At 43.6% G+C, this 15,689-nt stretch overlaps 1 protein-coding gene across 1 annotated transcript in view; it reads left to right on the forward strand.

Moving 5' to 3' along the window:
• LOC143787874 (P-selectin-like) overlaps window positions 1-14,711 on the forward strand; it is a 692,067-nt gene extending 677,356 nt beyond the window's left edge. Inside the window, exons 10-11 of the mRNA XM_077276995.1 lie at window positions 3,430-3,473; window positions 11,700-14,711. Coding sequence (XP_077133110.1) covers window positions 3,430-3,473; window positions 11,700-11,713 — 58 coding nt within the window. The 3' untranslated portion in view covers window positions 11,714-14,711. The remainder of the gene's footprint in view (window positions 1-3,429; window positions 3,474-11,699) is intronic.
• Window positions 14,712-15,689: the final 978 nt, after the last annotated feature.

Here is a 15,689-nt window from a genome sequence, read left to right on the forward strand (position 1 = left end):
TTGTGACGCCAAGTTGTAGCGCCCCCACTGCCGCAGGGCCGAGGGGTACCCGGTACCGGGCCTCTGAGTCTCTGCTCTGGGGTTGTCACGGTGGCTAGACCCGGTCCGTGACCCTGCTGAGGGGCGTACAGTGATAGATGTAGATAGTAGTGGTGATGCGGTGCAGTAAATAACGAGGACACCAGGTTGCAGTCTCTTTACCTCTTTACTGAAGGTCTCTGGGTCCTCAGTCCGGAATACGGTTCACCAGGCTGCGCAAGTCCGGCCGGTCCGATGGCACCTCCAGAGTTCTCCTTGCACGTGGAAATCTGTGCCTTCCTGCTAGCGCTATGTGTTGTGGTCCTCCCCTGCTGTGCTTACGGGATAGTCCCCACAACTGTTGTGTCTGTTTCTCATGTTCCCGCACAACAACTCGATTAGATGATGTCCTGCTAATCCTCCGTCCCTCCCGGTGTTATGGTTGGGACGCACCTGTATGACGGGTAGGCTCGGAGCTCTTCCGGGACCCTAGAGTCGCCCCTCTCCACAGGTTGCCCCCCAAGTCTGCATAGGTGATTTAGGTGAGACAGCCCGCCTGTGACTGACTGTCCTGCCGTTGGTTTGAAGTATTGCTTGGAGCTAGATATATGAATACTTCCTCGGCGTTCCGGCCGCCGGTTGTGCGCCTCAGTAGGATGTTGCCTCGGTCTTACAGCACGACTCCTACTGGTATTCTCCTTCTTGCTTTGATCTTGTTTCTCACTCAGCACAATATATCTCGCTTCTGATCCTTTCTTAGGGCACCGCCGCTATGCTGAGCAGGCACGGTCCCGTGACGTTCTTTCTTGTTGCCAGGCCTCTGTCAGGGTCCCAAACCCGACAGGGACCCTACCGAATCTTCCCCACAACACCCCCTGCCACAAGGTGTTGCCTGGTTCCAACCCAGTCAGCTTTCTGAACTAACTTCCTGCCTGACCCCCAGTTTACCCACACGGTGAGGAGTGGCCTAATAAATAGCACCCTTAGCTCCCCCTGGAGGCCCGACTGTGAAATGTATTGGTGTATGTGATACCTGGTCAGATGAACTCCTTCAGTGCCATCAGACGTACCATAGCCCCCCTTAGCGGCGGAGCCACAGTACTGCAACGACCAGGACTCTGGGGCGCTGCACTCCCCCCCGGTTAAATCCAGTACTCCGGGACTGGGAAGAAAACAACAATACATGTCAGCAAAAAGACATACAATTTTTGTGAGTGCAATAACAATAAGCATATTTGAACAGAGCTCTGGGGCGCTGCACCCCTCCCTGGTGGTTGTCCTCAACTGAATAAAGCTGAGCTTCAACCTTCTGGCTCTCATTAAGTGCTGTGTTTTTAAAAATTGGTGGTTAGGGCCTACTAACGGTGTCTGCCCCTCCCTGGTGTTTGCCCTCAACTGAATAAAGCTGAGCTTCAGTCTTAGGCTTTTGGCCTAAAGTATCAGATATTAAACTGCATTTGGCCTATTAGTGTGTTTGGGCCCTTAAAACAGTGTCTGCTGCTCCTGGGTTTGCTACTCCACTGAACAAAGCAATGCCGCCTGTTTAGTCCTGTTACCAATTTTGAACTGCATTTAGCCTACTTTATTCTTTGGCCCTATATCTGTTTCCTCCTCATCCTGCCCATTGCCCAGCCACTGCTAGATGAGTCTGCTGGTACATTTACCTAGACCACTACATTCCCCTTGCACTCTACACAGCCAGAATCTGACCCTGCTGAAAGTAAGGTTCCCCTTCCCGCATGTTATACCACCTTACACAGGGACAAAGAGGAAGGTGCAGATGAAAGTGCAGGTTCCTTCATCAGGTGGGGGGGGCATACTCGTTGGCGACGTCACTGGCACAGGGCCCCTCAGAGTACGCAAAAGTGTCGCTGCTGGTGGGAGGCGCCCCCGCCGTGCAAACACACCGCTGTACTTTGAGGGGCCCTGTGCCAGTGCCAATGCGAACAATTGTGCCCCCCTGCTTGCTCAGGATCACAGCGCTTGCAACGTTGAAATACTTACCTCTCCCTGCTCCACCGCCGTGACGTAGTCCACGATTCCTGGGCCCACTAAAACCTTGAACCAGCCCTACCCCCCACAACTTTTGCCAAATGACCCCCAAGTTCCATTGAACAACTATTATTATAAAGTTAATTAAGACTGACAAGCTTCAGAAACAAGAATGGATGTTTTTGGCATTAAAATGGGCACTGTAGGTGTTTTCCTGGCCTCCACTCACTGCCGACTATGCTTCCCCATTGACTTGCATTGGGTTTCGTGTTTCGGTCGATCCCCGACTTTTAGCGATAATCGGCCGACTGCACTCGACTCGACTCTGGACAAAGTCGGGTTTCACAAAACCCGACTCGATCTTTAAAAAATGAAAGTCGCTCAACCCTAATCGTAACAGTTAGGGTACTGTCTCACAGTGGCACTTTTGTCGCTACGACGGTACGATCCGTGACGTTCCAGCGATATCCATACGATATCGCTGTGTCTGACACGCAGCAGCGATCAGGGACCCTGCTGAGAATCGTACTTCGTAGCAGATCGTTTGGAACTTTCTTTCGTCGCTGGATCTCCCGCTGTCATCGTTGGATCGGTGTGTGTGACACCGATCCAACGATGCGTTCGCTTGTAACCAGGGTAAACATCGGGTTACTAAGCGCAGGGCCGCGCTTAGTAACCCGATGTTTACCCTGGTTACCATCGTAAAAGTAAAAAAAAAAAACAGTACATACTCACATTCCGGTGTCCGTCAGGTCCCTAGCCATCTGCTTCCCGCACTGACTGACTGCCGGCCGGAAAGTAAGAGCAGAGCACAGCGGTGACGTCACCGCTGTGATCTGCTTTCACTTTACGGCGGCATTCAGTCAGAGCGGGAAGCAGACTGCAAGGGACCTGACGGACACCGGAATGTGAGTATGTACTGTTTGTTTTTTTTTACTTTTACGATGGTAACCAGGGTAAACATCAGGTTACTAAGCGCGGCCCTGCGCTTAGTAACCCGATGTTTACCCTGGTTACCCGGGGCCCTCGGCATCGTTGGTCGCTGGAGAGCGGTCTGTGTGACAGCTCTCCAGCGACCACACAACGACTTTCCAACGATCACGGCCAGGTCGTATCGCTGGTCGTGATCGTTGGAAAGTTGCAGAGTGTGACAGTACCCTTATTTGTACTAAATTAATTTACACTATTGGCTTATGCATTTTTGTTGAAGTGATAGTGATGTTTTAGGTAATTCTGAGGTACAATGTTATATGTATCGGCTACTAAACTTAAGACCACTTGAACTGAAACCAGAATATAACACAAGCTTTGGTTATTTTACCAAAATGATGATGCTTCTCTAAATCTAAAGCAAGTGGGCTGAGTGGGTTTGTCGGACTAAGCTAAATAATAATTTGTTTATTGTTGATTGATTTTCAGAGACAAAGACAAGACTAACACATTTGAAAATCCTGCATTTGAGGGTTGGTACTTGGCTATATTCTATATTTAACTCCTTTCTGACATTGGGCGTAACAGTACACTCAAGTCGTAATCCCTCCTTTTGATGTGGGCTCCGGCGCTGAGCCCACACCTTTCCCGGAACATCTCAGTTGTTTTGAACAGCTGACATGTGTCTCGAAGGCTGCTTTCACACTAGCGTCGGCACGGGGCCGTCGCTATGCATCGGCCCGACGTGCCGCGTTGTGAAAATAATGCCCGACGTGGGCAGCGGAAGCAGTCTTACGACGCTTCCGCTGCCCCATTGTAAGGTCCGGGGAGGAGGGGGCGGAGTTTCGGCCACGCATGCACAGGCGAAAATGGCGGACACGACGCGCAAAAAAGCATTACATGTAAGGTTTTTTTGTGCCGATGATCCGCCAAAACACGATGCAACCGTCACACGACGGTTGCGACATGTGGCCATACGTCACAATGCGTCGCTAATATAAGGCTATGGGGAAAAAACGCATCCTGCAGACAACTTTGCAGGATGCGTTTTTTCTCCTAAACGATGCATTGGGATGTACAGCAAACAACGCTAGTGTGAAAGTAGCCTCACAGCCGCAATCGCGATGCACCCGCCGCTGTTAACCTGTTAAATGCCACCGTCAATCTCTGGGAAGTGAGACGGAAATCCCGCCCATCGGTGACCTCGTCATGTGATCGTGGGTCACCGATGGGTCGGCATGACAACCAGAGGTCTCCAGCGGAACTCAATGTTTGTCACTGCTGTATTGCTCTGAGTGCTGCTTGGTGGTGGGCGCTTGTAGCAAGTGAGCATTTCTGCTACATAAAGGCGATGTGATCATCACGTGTATATAGAAGAGCCGATCAGACAACTGCAGCCTCTAGTCACCCATGGTGACTATTGAAGCATGCCAAAAGTAAAAAAAATGTTTTTAAAAATATAAAGAAAAATAAAAAATATAAAAATCACCCCCCCCTTTCGCCCATTCAAAATATAGCAATTAAAAAAAATCAAACCTACACATATTTGGTATCACCACGTTCAGAATCGCATGATTTATCAATATAAAGAATTACCGTAACCAGATTGATAAACGGTGTAACGAGAAAAAAAATTCAAACCACCCACATTATTTTTTTTGGGTTGTATCTACACCAAAATGGTATCCATAAAAATGTCAGCTCAGCGCGCAAAAAATAAGCCCTCATCCAACCCCAAATCACAAAAAATGGAGACGCTACAAGTCTCAGAAAATGGCTCCATTTTTTTTTTTACCAAAGTTTAGATTTTTTTCACCACTTAAATAAAATAGAACCTAGACATGTTTGGTGTCTATGAACTCATAATGACCTGGAGAATCATAATGTCAGGTCAGTTTTAGCATTTAGTGAATATGGTAAAAACAAACTAACCAAAAAAATACCGTGGAATTGCACTTTTTTTTGCACTTGGAATTTTTCCCCATTTTTCAGTACAAGATATGTTAAAACCAATGGAGTCTTTCAAAAGTACAACTTGTCCTGCAAAAAACAAGCCCTCGCATGGCCATTTTTGCTTAAAAATAAAAAAGTTATGGCTCTGGGAAGAAGGGGAACAAAAAAACAAAAATGGAAAATGGCCCGGGGGTTAAGGGGTTAAAGTGCTTGTCCAGTCTTAAGTCTTAGGCTGGGGTCTCACTGGCGACTAAAACAGACGAGTGCAATGCAATAAAAAATTGCATTGCACTCAGACCAATGTTAAACAATGGGGCAGCTCCCAGCAGCCGATTTTTTGTAAGCCTATGGGTGCGAGTGAGACAACGCACACCACTCGGATATCATCCGAGTGATGTGCGTTAAACGCTGACCCCGGAAATGGAGGAGATGGAGAAATTAGTTTCTCCGCCTCCTCCGCAGCTGTGCTCCGATCCGCTCTGTGCAAGAGGCTCGGAGCACAGATGCATGACACTCGGCTCCCGCTCGCAGCAGAGCAGGAGCCGAGGGTCCTGCATCGGATGCAATAAGCTAGTGTGACCCCGGCCTTAAGTGCTTAAAAGGAACCTGTCACTTCCAGAAACACTATTTGCCTGCAGACAGAGGGGTATTTTGTAGGCAAATAGAGTTTAAAAGGATCCTGTCGCATCCTTTTTCCACATTAAATGGCTCCCAATGTCTTGCAAATGATGTGATGTGCATCACTAACATGGTCTTATCAAGCACACTTTCCTCTATTTATCTAAAAAAAACCACTTTTTATCCTTAAGTGAATTAATAACATATCTTTTTCAGTCATGGGGTGGTGCTTTCTATCCTTCTAGTCAGTCATGGTCCTCTTCAAGTTATTCATTCCCGTCAGAGCTGATTGATTGCCTGGACTGCCCCAATGTCATGGCAATCACCCAGTAAATATTGCGCTTGCACACTGACTATGAGGTCTCTGTGCATGCGCACTGAATCTGGGTGTACATCACTATCTTAATATCTGTGCATGCTCTGGAGCCTTGGTGAGTCAGTGGCTAGGTGATGCATGCATTGTGAGCGCACATGCTATTTGAGGCACTCTATTCCCACAGCACTAGAGCATTTGCAGATATGAAATTAAGCTGGGGATGTACACCTAAATACAGTGCGCATGCATGGAGACCTCGTAGTCAGTGTGCAAATGCAAAATTTACTGGGTCATTGCCATGACATTGGGGCAGAATACCAGCTCCCAGCTAACTGCTTTAGCTTCACTGTTTATCAAAAATGGGGGAAACCCCACACTGGTTTTTAAATTATTTATTTAAATGATTTAAAAAACTGAAGTGGAGGCTCCTCTAGTTTTGATAACCAGCCAGGATAAAGCTGATAGGTGAGAGTTCAGCCCCCAGCGGTCAGATTTACCTGCACTGGTTATCAAGAATAGAGTGGATCTTACGTGTTTTTTAATTTATTTTTTAACATCATTCTCTGGTCAATTAGAACCATGACAATAAATAACATGGCTGTGATGGGGCCGGAAAAGCTCAAACAGGAAAAGCTTGTTAATTGGCTGCGCTGCAGGTTTTCAACAAGCTTTGTTCTGGCTGCCAAACCAAACAGCAATACGGACTTCCAGCAGAAGTCCGTGTTCAGGGCCCGTGCACACACACTAGGTGACCAGTACAGACCCTGAACTTTACCGTTTGGGTTTACCCATCTCTACTAGCAAAACAATGGGGACAGTTTAATATCAAAAAAGATTGTAACATAGTAACATAGTTAGCAAGGACGAAAAAAGACATTTGTCCATCCAGTTCAGCCAGGATTCCATCAGAATAAATCCCCAAATCTACGTCCTTCTAAAGAACCTAATAACTGTAAGATACAATATTGTTTCGCTCCAGGAAGACATCCAGGCCCTCTTGAACCCTTCAACTGAGTTCACCATCACCACCTCCTCAGGCAAGGAATTCCAGATTCTCACTGCCATGACAGTGAGGGTATGTGCACACGCTGCGGATTTCGCTGTGGAACCGCAGCGTTTCCGCAGCTGCGGGTCAGCAGCGGTTTCCCATAAGTTTACAGTACAATGTAAACCTATGGGAAACAAAATCCGCAGTGCACATGCTGCGGAAAAAAACGTGCGGAAACACAGCGGTTTATATTCCGCAGCATGTCAATTCTTTGTGCGGATTCCGCTGCGGGTTTACACCTGCTCCAACAGAAAACTGCAGGTGTAAACCCGCAGCGGAAACCGCACTAGAAACCGCGATAAATCCGCAGTAAAAACCACAGCAGTTTTACACTGCGGATTTATCAATTCCGCTGCGGAAAATTCCGCAATGGAATCCGCAGCGTGTGCACAAGCCCTAAAGAATCCTCTTCAATACTGGTGGAAAAACCTCTCCACCAGACGCAGAGAATGCCCCCTTGTGACCATCACCTTCCTTGGTATAAACAGATCCTCAGAGAGATATTTGTATTGTCCCCTTCTATACTTATACATAGTTATTAGATCGCCCCTCAGTCGTCTTTTTTTCTAGACTAAATAATCCTAATTTTGCTGATTTCTCTGGGTATTGTAGTTCCCCCATCCCCTTTATAATTTTGTGATTCCCTTTAAATCATGTCACTGTATGGGAGATTAACTAAACCAAAAGTACCATAATTGTTGCTAAATTCAAATAAAAATGTGCTATATGTTTAACCCTTCATTTTGTTTTTTCGTTTTCGTTTTTCGCTCCCCTCCTTCCCAGAGCCATAACTTTTTTATTTTTCTGTCAATATGGCCATGTGTGGGCTTATTTTTTGCGGGACAAGCTGTACTTTTGAACAACATCATTGGTTTTAGCATGTCATCTACTAGAAAACGGGAAAAAAATTCCAAGTGCGGTGAGTTTGCAAGAACAAAGTGCAGTCCCACACTTGTTTTTAGTTTGGCTTTTTTCCTAGGTTCCCTAAATGCTAAAACTGACCTACGATTTTGATTCTCCAGGTCATTATGAGTTCATAGACACCTAACATGTCTAGGTTCTTTTTTATCTAAGTGTTGAAAAAAAATTCCAAACTTTGCTAAAAGAAACAAAAAATTGCACCATTTTACTATACTCGTAGCGTCTCCATTTTCCGTGATCTGGGGTCGGGTGGGGGCTTATTTTTTGCGTGCCGAGCTGGCGTTTTTAATGATACCATATTGGTGCAGATACATTCTTTAGATCGCCCATTATTGCATTTTAATGCAATGTCACGGCGACCATAAAAACGTAATTCTGGTGTTTCGAATTTTTTTCTCGCTATGCCGTTTAGCGATCAGGTTAATCCTTTTTTTATTGATAGATCAGGTGATTCTGAATGCGGCGATACCAAATATGTGTAGGTTTGATTTTTTTTATTGTTTTATTTTGAATGGAGCAAAAGGGGATGATTTAAACTTTTTTTTTTCATATTTTTTAAAACTTTTTTTTTACTTTTGCCATGCTTCAATAGCCTCCATGGGAGGCTAGAAGATGGCACAACTCGATTGGCTCAGCTACATAGGAGCGAAGCTCAGATCGCTTCTATGTAGCTGAATTCCTGCATTGCTATGAGCACCGACAATAGGGTGGCGCTCATAGCTATCCGGCATCAACAACCATAGAGGTCTCAAGGAGACCTCTGGTTGTTATGCCGACACATCGCTGACCCCCGATCATGTGACGGGGACAGCGATGCACTCATTTCCGGCCCGATGGCCAAAAGCGGTAGTTTAATGCCGCTGTCAGCATTTGACAGCGGCATTTAACTAGTTAATAGTGGCGGGTGAATCGCGATTCCACCCGCCGCTATTGCGGGCACATGTCAGCTATTCAAAACAGCTGACATGTCCCGGCTTTGAAGCGGGCTCACCGCCGGAGCCTGCATCAAAGCAGGGGATCTGACCTCGGACATACTATCCCGTCCGAGGTCAGAAAGGGGTTAAAGGGGTTGTCTGGTCTGAAACAACAAGTCTGTAGTCAGACTGCAGACTTGTGACTCCTCACATCACTCGCACTGTGCGCTAAGAAGATTATCATGTGTCAATGTGATACTGTATGCAAACTCCTGGGCACAATCCAACTAGATGGGTGTGGTCTCTCTCAATGCAAGGCTGCCGTCACCCTAGCAGTATTTGGTCAGTATTTTACATCAGTATTTGTAAGCCAAAACCAGGAGTGGAATAAATAGAGGAAAAGTATAAGGCCGGCGTCACACTCGGCGTAAGACAATACGGTCCGTATTTTACGGCCGTAATACGTAGAAATGTTCCCAAAATAGTGATCCGTAGGCAGGGTGTGTCAGCGTATTTTGCGCATGGCATCCTCCGTATGTAATCCGTATGGCATCCGTACTGCGATATTTTCTCGCAGGCTTGCAAAACCGACATCTAATGGATTTATGTGCTCAAATGTTCGGGAAAACATATATACAGTATATATATATATATATATATATATATATATATATATATATATATATATATATATATGTCATTGAGACACATATATATATATAGTCTGTATTCATATTTACTACAGCGCGATATCTGTGAAAAGCCGGTAATTCAATTGCCGGCTTTTCATTTCTCCATCCCAAACCCGACAGGATATGAGACATGGTTTACATACAGTAAACCATCTCATATCCCCATTTTTTTGGCATATTCCACACTACTAATGTTAGTAGTGTGTGTATGCAAAATTTGGGCACTGTAGCTGCTAAAATAAAGGGTTAAATCGCGGAAAAAATTGGCGTGGGCTCCCGCGCAATTTTCTCCACCAGAGTGGTAAAGCCAGTGACTGACGGCAGATATTAATAGCCAGGAGAGGGTCCATGGTTATTGCCCCCCCCCCGTGGCTAAAAACATCTGCCCCCAGCCACCCCAGAAAAGGCACATCTGGAAGATGCGCCTGTTCTGGCACTTGGCCACTCTCTTCCCATTCCCGTGTAGCGGTGGGATATGGGATAATGAAGGGTTAATGCCACCTTGCTATTGTAAGGTGACATTAAGCCAGGTTAATAATGGAGAGGTTTCAATTATGACACCTATCCATTATTAATCCAATTGTTTGAAAGGGTTAAAACACACACACACACACATGATTTAAAAGTATTTTAATGAAATAAACACAGCGGTTGTTTTAATATTTTATTGCTCTCTCAATCCATTTGCAGACCCTCGCTTGGCAAGATAATAAACGCACAAGATACATACCCTCACATGAACCGTCACGTCCCACGAGGTAATCCATCTGAAGGGGTTAAAATAATTTACAAGCAGGAGTCCTGCAAATGCAGCTGTGCTCGTGCTTGTAATTCCCCGGCGACTGAAGGAAATGTAGGTCATTGACCTACATTTCCTTCAGTGGCGGTGATGCGCCCCCTGGTGGATGTCCTCATATGACCTGGAGCGTGGGAAAAAGTTCCCAGGCTGCAGTTCATGAGAACATCCAGCAGGGGCGCATCACCGCGACTGAAGGAAAAGTAGGTCAATGACCTACATTTCCTTCATTCGCCGGGGAATTACAAGCACGAGCACAGCTGCATTTGCAGGGCTCCTGCTTGTAAATTATTTTAACCCCTTCAGATGGATTACCTCGTGGGACTGACGGGTCAGCAGAAGGTATGTATATTGTGGGTTTATTGTTTTACCAAGCGAGGGTCTGCAAATGGATTGAGAGAGCAATAAAATATTAAAACAACCGCTGTGTTTATTTCATTAAAATACTTTTAAATCATGTGTGTGTGTGTGTGTTTTAACCCTTTCAAACAATTGGATTAATAATGGATAGGTGTGATAATTGACACCTCTCCATTATTAATCTGGCTTAATGTCACCTTACAATAGCAAGGTGGCATTAACCCTTCATTACCCCATATCCCACCACTACACGGGAATGGGAAGAGAGTGGCCAAGTGCCAGAACAGGCGCATCTTCCAGATGTGCCTTTTCTGGGGTGGCTGGGGGCAGATGTTTGTAGCCACGGGGGGGCCAATAACCATGGACCCTCTCCTGGCTATTAATATCTGCCGTCAGTCACTGGCTTTACCACTCTGGCGGAGAAAATTGCGCGGGAGCCCACGCCAATTTTTACCGCCATTTAACCCTTTATTTTAGCAGCTACAGCGCTGAAATTTTGCACATACACACTACTAACATTAGTAGTGTGGAATATGCAAAAAAAAAGGGGATATGAGATGGTTTACTGTATGTAAACCATGTCTCATATCCTGTCGGGTTTAGGCAGGAGAAATGAAAAGCCGGCAATTGAATTACCGACTTTGCACTAACACCGCTGCGTATTTCTCGCAAGTCACACTGCTGGTCCGTGTGGAATCTGTATTTTTCTCGCCCCCATAGACTTTCATTGGCGATTTTTTTTTGCGCAATACGCTGACAAACGCAGCATGCTTCGATTTTGTACGGCCATAGAATGCCGTATATTACGGATCCGTAATATACGGCTGATAGGACGAGACCCATTGAGAAGCATTGTGCCGTATGTTATGCGAGTTTTACGCACGTAGTTTCTGCGCTCTTACGTCCGTAAAACTCGCATGTGTGACGGCGGCCCAATAGAAACACGTCACCACTTCTGCATTTATCACCCACTCCTGGTTTTAGCTTACAAATACTGAGGTAAAATACTGACCAAATACTGCTAGTGTGACGGCAGCCCAAGTGTATTGAGCAAGGCCAGAAACTATCTAGTCAGATTGTGGCAGGGAGCATCGGAAATATTAATTTACTATATTTTCATTCTTACTTTGCTTCCTTCTAGATAATGACATCTAATTTCATCCCCGATTGCTGGAATTCTTCTTCCCTCCTAGTGCCACCATTACCTGTCAAACGCTATACAATTGTGGAAAGAAGAGCAATCTTACATAGTAAATGCTTTAAATATTAAAACACCTTCCAGTATGCAAAATGACTATTCAGTTTAGGCTACATTTTTGGACACAGTACAGTGTTATGCAGATTTTTATATACAGCTCTGGCAAAAATTAAGAGACCACTGCAAAATGTTCAGTTTGTCAGATTTTTCTCTTTATAGGTATATTTTTGAGTAATTTTTTTCTTTTATTCTAATAACTACTGACAACGTCTCCGAATTTCTAAGCAATACATTTTGTATTTTTTTCTGAAAAGAAGAAATGAATAAAATTACAAAAAAAAAACAGTGCTTTCAGACCTCAAATAATGCAAAGAAACAAGTTCATAATCATTTAGAAACAACAATACTAATGTTTTAACTCAGGAAGAGTTCAGAAATATTTTGTGGAAAAACCATGATTTTTAATCACAGCTTTCATGCGTCTTGGCATGCTTTCCACCAGTCTTTCACACTGCTTCTGGCGCAAAAATTTAAGCAGTTCTTCTTTGCTTGATGGCTTGTGACTATCCATCACATCCTCCTGATTACATTCCAGAGATTTTCAATGGGGTTCAGGTCTGGAGATTGGGCTGCACATGACAGGGTTTTGATGTGGTGGTCTCTTAATTTTTGTCAGAGCTGTATATATACACAGTGCCTTGCGAAAGTATTCGGCCCCCTGGAACTTTTCAACCTTTTCCCACATATCATGCTTCAAACGTAAAGATACCAAATGTAAATTTTTGGTGAAGAATCAACAACAAGTGGAACACAATTGTGAAGTTAAACTACATTTATTGGTTATTTAAAATTTTTGTGGAAATTCAAAAACCGAATAGTGGGGCGTGCAATATTATTCGGCCCCTTTACTTTCAGTGCAGCAAACTCACTCCAGAAGTTCATTGTGGATCTCTGAATGACCCAATGTTGTCCTAAATGCCTAATGATGATAAATATAATCCATCTGTGTGTAATCAAGTCTCCGTATAAATGCACCTGCTCTGTGATAGTCTCAGGGTTCTGGTTGAAGCACAGAGAGCATCATGAAGACCAAGGAACATAACAGGCAGGTCCATGATACTGATGTGGAGAAGTTTAAAGCTGGATTTGGATACAAAATGATTTCCAAAACTCTAAACATCTCAAGGAGCACTGTGCAAGCGATCATATTGAAATGGAAGGAGTGTCATACCACTGCAAATCTACCAAGACCTGACCGTCCCTCTAAATTTCATCTCAAACAAGGAGAAGACTGATCAGAGATGCAGCCAAGAGGCCCATGATCCCTCTGGATGAACTGCAGAGATCTACAGCTGAGGTGGGAAAGTCTGTCCATAGAACAACAATCAGTCGTACACTGCACAAATCTGGCCTTTATTGAAGAGTGGCAGTAAGAAAGCCATTTCTCAAAGGTATCCATAAAAAGAGTTGTTTAAAGTTTACAACAAGCCACTTGGAAGAAACACCAAACATGTGGAAGAAGGTGCTCTGGTCAGATGAAACAAAAATCAAACTTTTTGGCAACAATGCCAAACGATATGTTTGGTGTAAAGGCAACACAGCCCATCACCCTGAACACACCATCCCCACTGTCAAACATGGTGGTGGCAGCATCATGGTTTGGGCCTGCATTTCTTCAGCCTTCAGCAGGGACAGGGAAGATGGTTAAAATTGATGGGAAGATGGATGGAGCCAAATACAGGACCATTCTTGAAGAAAACCTGTTGGAGTCTGCAAAAAACCTGAGACTGGGACGGAGATTTGTCTTCCAACAAGACAATGATCCCAAACATAAAGCAAAATCTACAATGGAATGGTTCACAACTAAAAATATCCAGGTGTTAGAATGGCCAAGTCAAAGACCAGACCTCAATCCAATCGAGAATCTATGGAAAGAGCTGAAAACTGCTGTTCACAAACTATCTCCATCAAACCTCAATGAGCTCGAGCAGTTTGCCAAGGAAGAATGGGCAAGAATTTCAGTCTCGATGTACAAAACTGATAGAGACATACCCCAAGCGAGTTGCAGCTATAATCGCAGCAAAAGGTGGCGCAGCAAAGTATTAAGTTAAAGGTGCCGAATAATATTGAAATATTGGCTTCTCCAAATGTGCTTTTGCATACCTCAGCCGACTCTGTTTGTGGCGTGCTTGCAGAAATGGCTTCTTTCGCATCACTCTCCCATACAGCTTCTCCTTGTGCAAAGTGTGTTGTATAGTTGACGATGCACAGTGACACCATCTGCAGAAAGTTGATGCTGCAGCTCTCTGGAGGTGGTCTGAGGATTGTCCTTGACTGATCTCACCATTCTTCTTCTCTGCTTTTCTGATGTTTTTCTTGGCCTGCCACTTCTGGCCTTAACAAGAACTGTACCTGTGTTCTTCCATTTCCTTACTATGTTCCGCACAGTGGAAATTAACAGGTTAAATCTCTGACACAGCTTTTTGTATCCTTCCCCTGAACAACTATGTTGAATAATCTTTGTTTTCAGATCACTTGACAGTTGTTTTGAGGAGCCCATGATGCCACTCTTCAGAGGAGATTCAAACAGGAAAACAACTTGCAAGTGGCCACTTTAAGTAGCTTTTCTCATGATTGCATACACCTGGCCACGAAGTTCAAAGCTCAATGAGGTTACAAAACCAAAAAAAGTGCTTTAGTAAGTCAGTAAAAAGTAGGTAGGAGTATTTAAAACAAGAAAATGATAAGGGTGTCCATACTTATGCACCTGTCAAATTTTGTTTGAATGCAGATTGCACATTTTCTGTTAGTACAATAAACCTAATTTCAAGGCAGAAACATTACTGTGTCCAACATTTATTAGATATATGAAGCTGAAATAGCTGTTGCAAAAAAAAAAAAAATTTATAAAACATTAAGCTTAAGATTAATAGGGGTGCCCAAACTTTTTCATATAACTGTATATATATATGTATATATATATATATATATATATATATATATATATATATATATATATATATATATATATATATAATTCAATGTAAATAATAAGTGGAGGGTCAAACAAATCTGGACCATCAAGTTTAGTTTCTGTGCTCAGATAAGCAAAACCATGAATGACCATGAAGCATTATTAAACATGATTCCTGTTTTGTACTGCAATGATGCAAATTTTATTTTGCAATATAAAATAAAATGTAACTAGACAACACGCTGAGCCTCATCTTATGCCAAGACAAGATGCAGACCCCTATTTTCTGTCTATACTACAAAGTGTTCTTTTTATCTAGGGTCTTTGCCAATCATTATTGAGACCCATAACTGTTATCTTTCCTAAGCATTTATTTACTTCTGTACTGAAAAACGAAAATTCAGTCACTAATGTTGTTTGCCAATGGTCAGTTTAAGCAACCATATTAACCCCTTAAGCCCCAAGGGTGGTTTGCACGTTAATGACCAGGCCAATTTTTACAATTCTGACCACTGTCCCTTTATGAGGTTATAACTCTGGAACGCTTCAACGGATCTTGGCGATTCTGACATTCTTTTCTCGTGAGATATTGTACTTCATGTTAGTGGTAAAATTTATTCGATATAACTTGTGTTTATTTGTGAAAAAAATGGAAATTTGGCAAAAATTTCACAATTTTCCAAATTTGAATTTTTATGCCCTTAAATCACAGAGATATGTCACACAAAATACTTAATAAGTAACATTTCCCACATGTCTACTTTACATCAGCACAATTTTGGAACCAACATTTTTTTTGTTAGGGAGTTATAAGGGTTAAAAGTTGACCAGCAATTTCTCATTTTTACAACACCATTTTTTTTTAGGGACCACATCTCATTTGAAGTCATTTTGAGGGGTCTATATGATAGAAAATAACCAAGTGTGACACCATTCTAAAAACTGCAACCCTCAAGGTG

Source organism: Ranitomeya variabilis, chromosome 8 (genome assembly GCF_051348905.1).
Source record: "Ranitomeya variabilis isolate aRanVar5 chromosome 8, aRanVar5.hap1, whole genome shotgun sequence".
NCBI lineage: Eukaryota > Metazoa > Chordata > Amphibia > Anura > Dendrobatidae > Ranitomeya > Ranitomeya variabilis.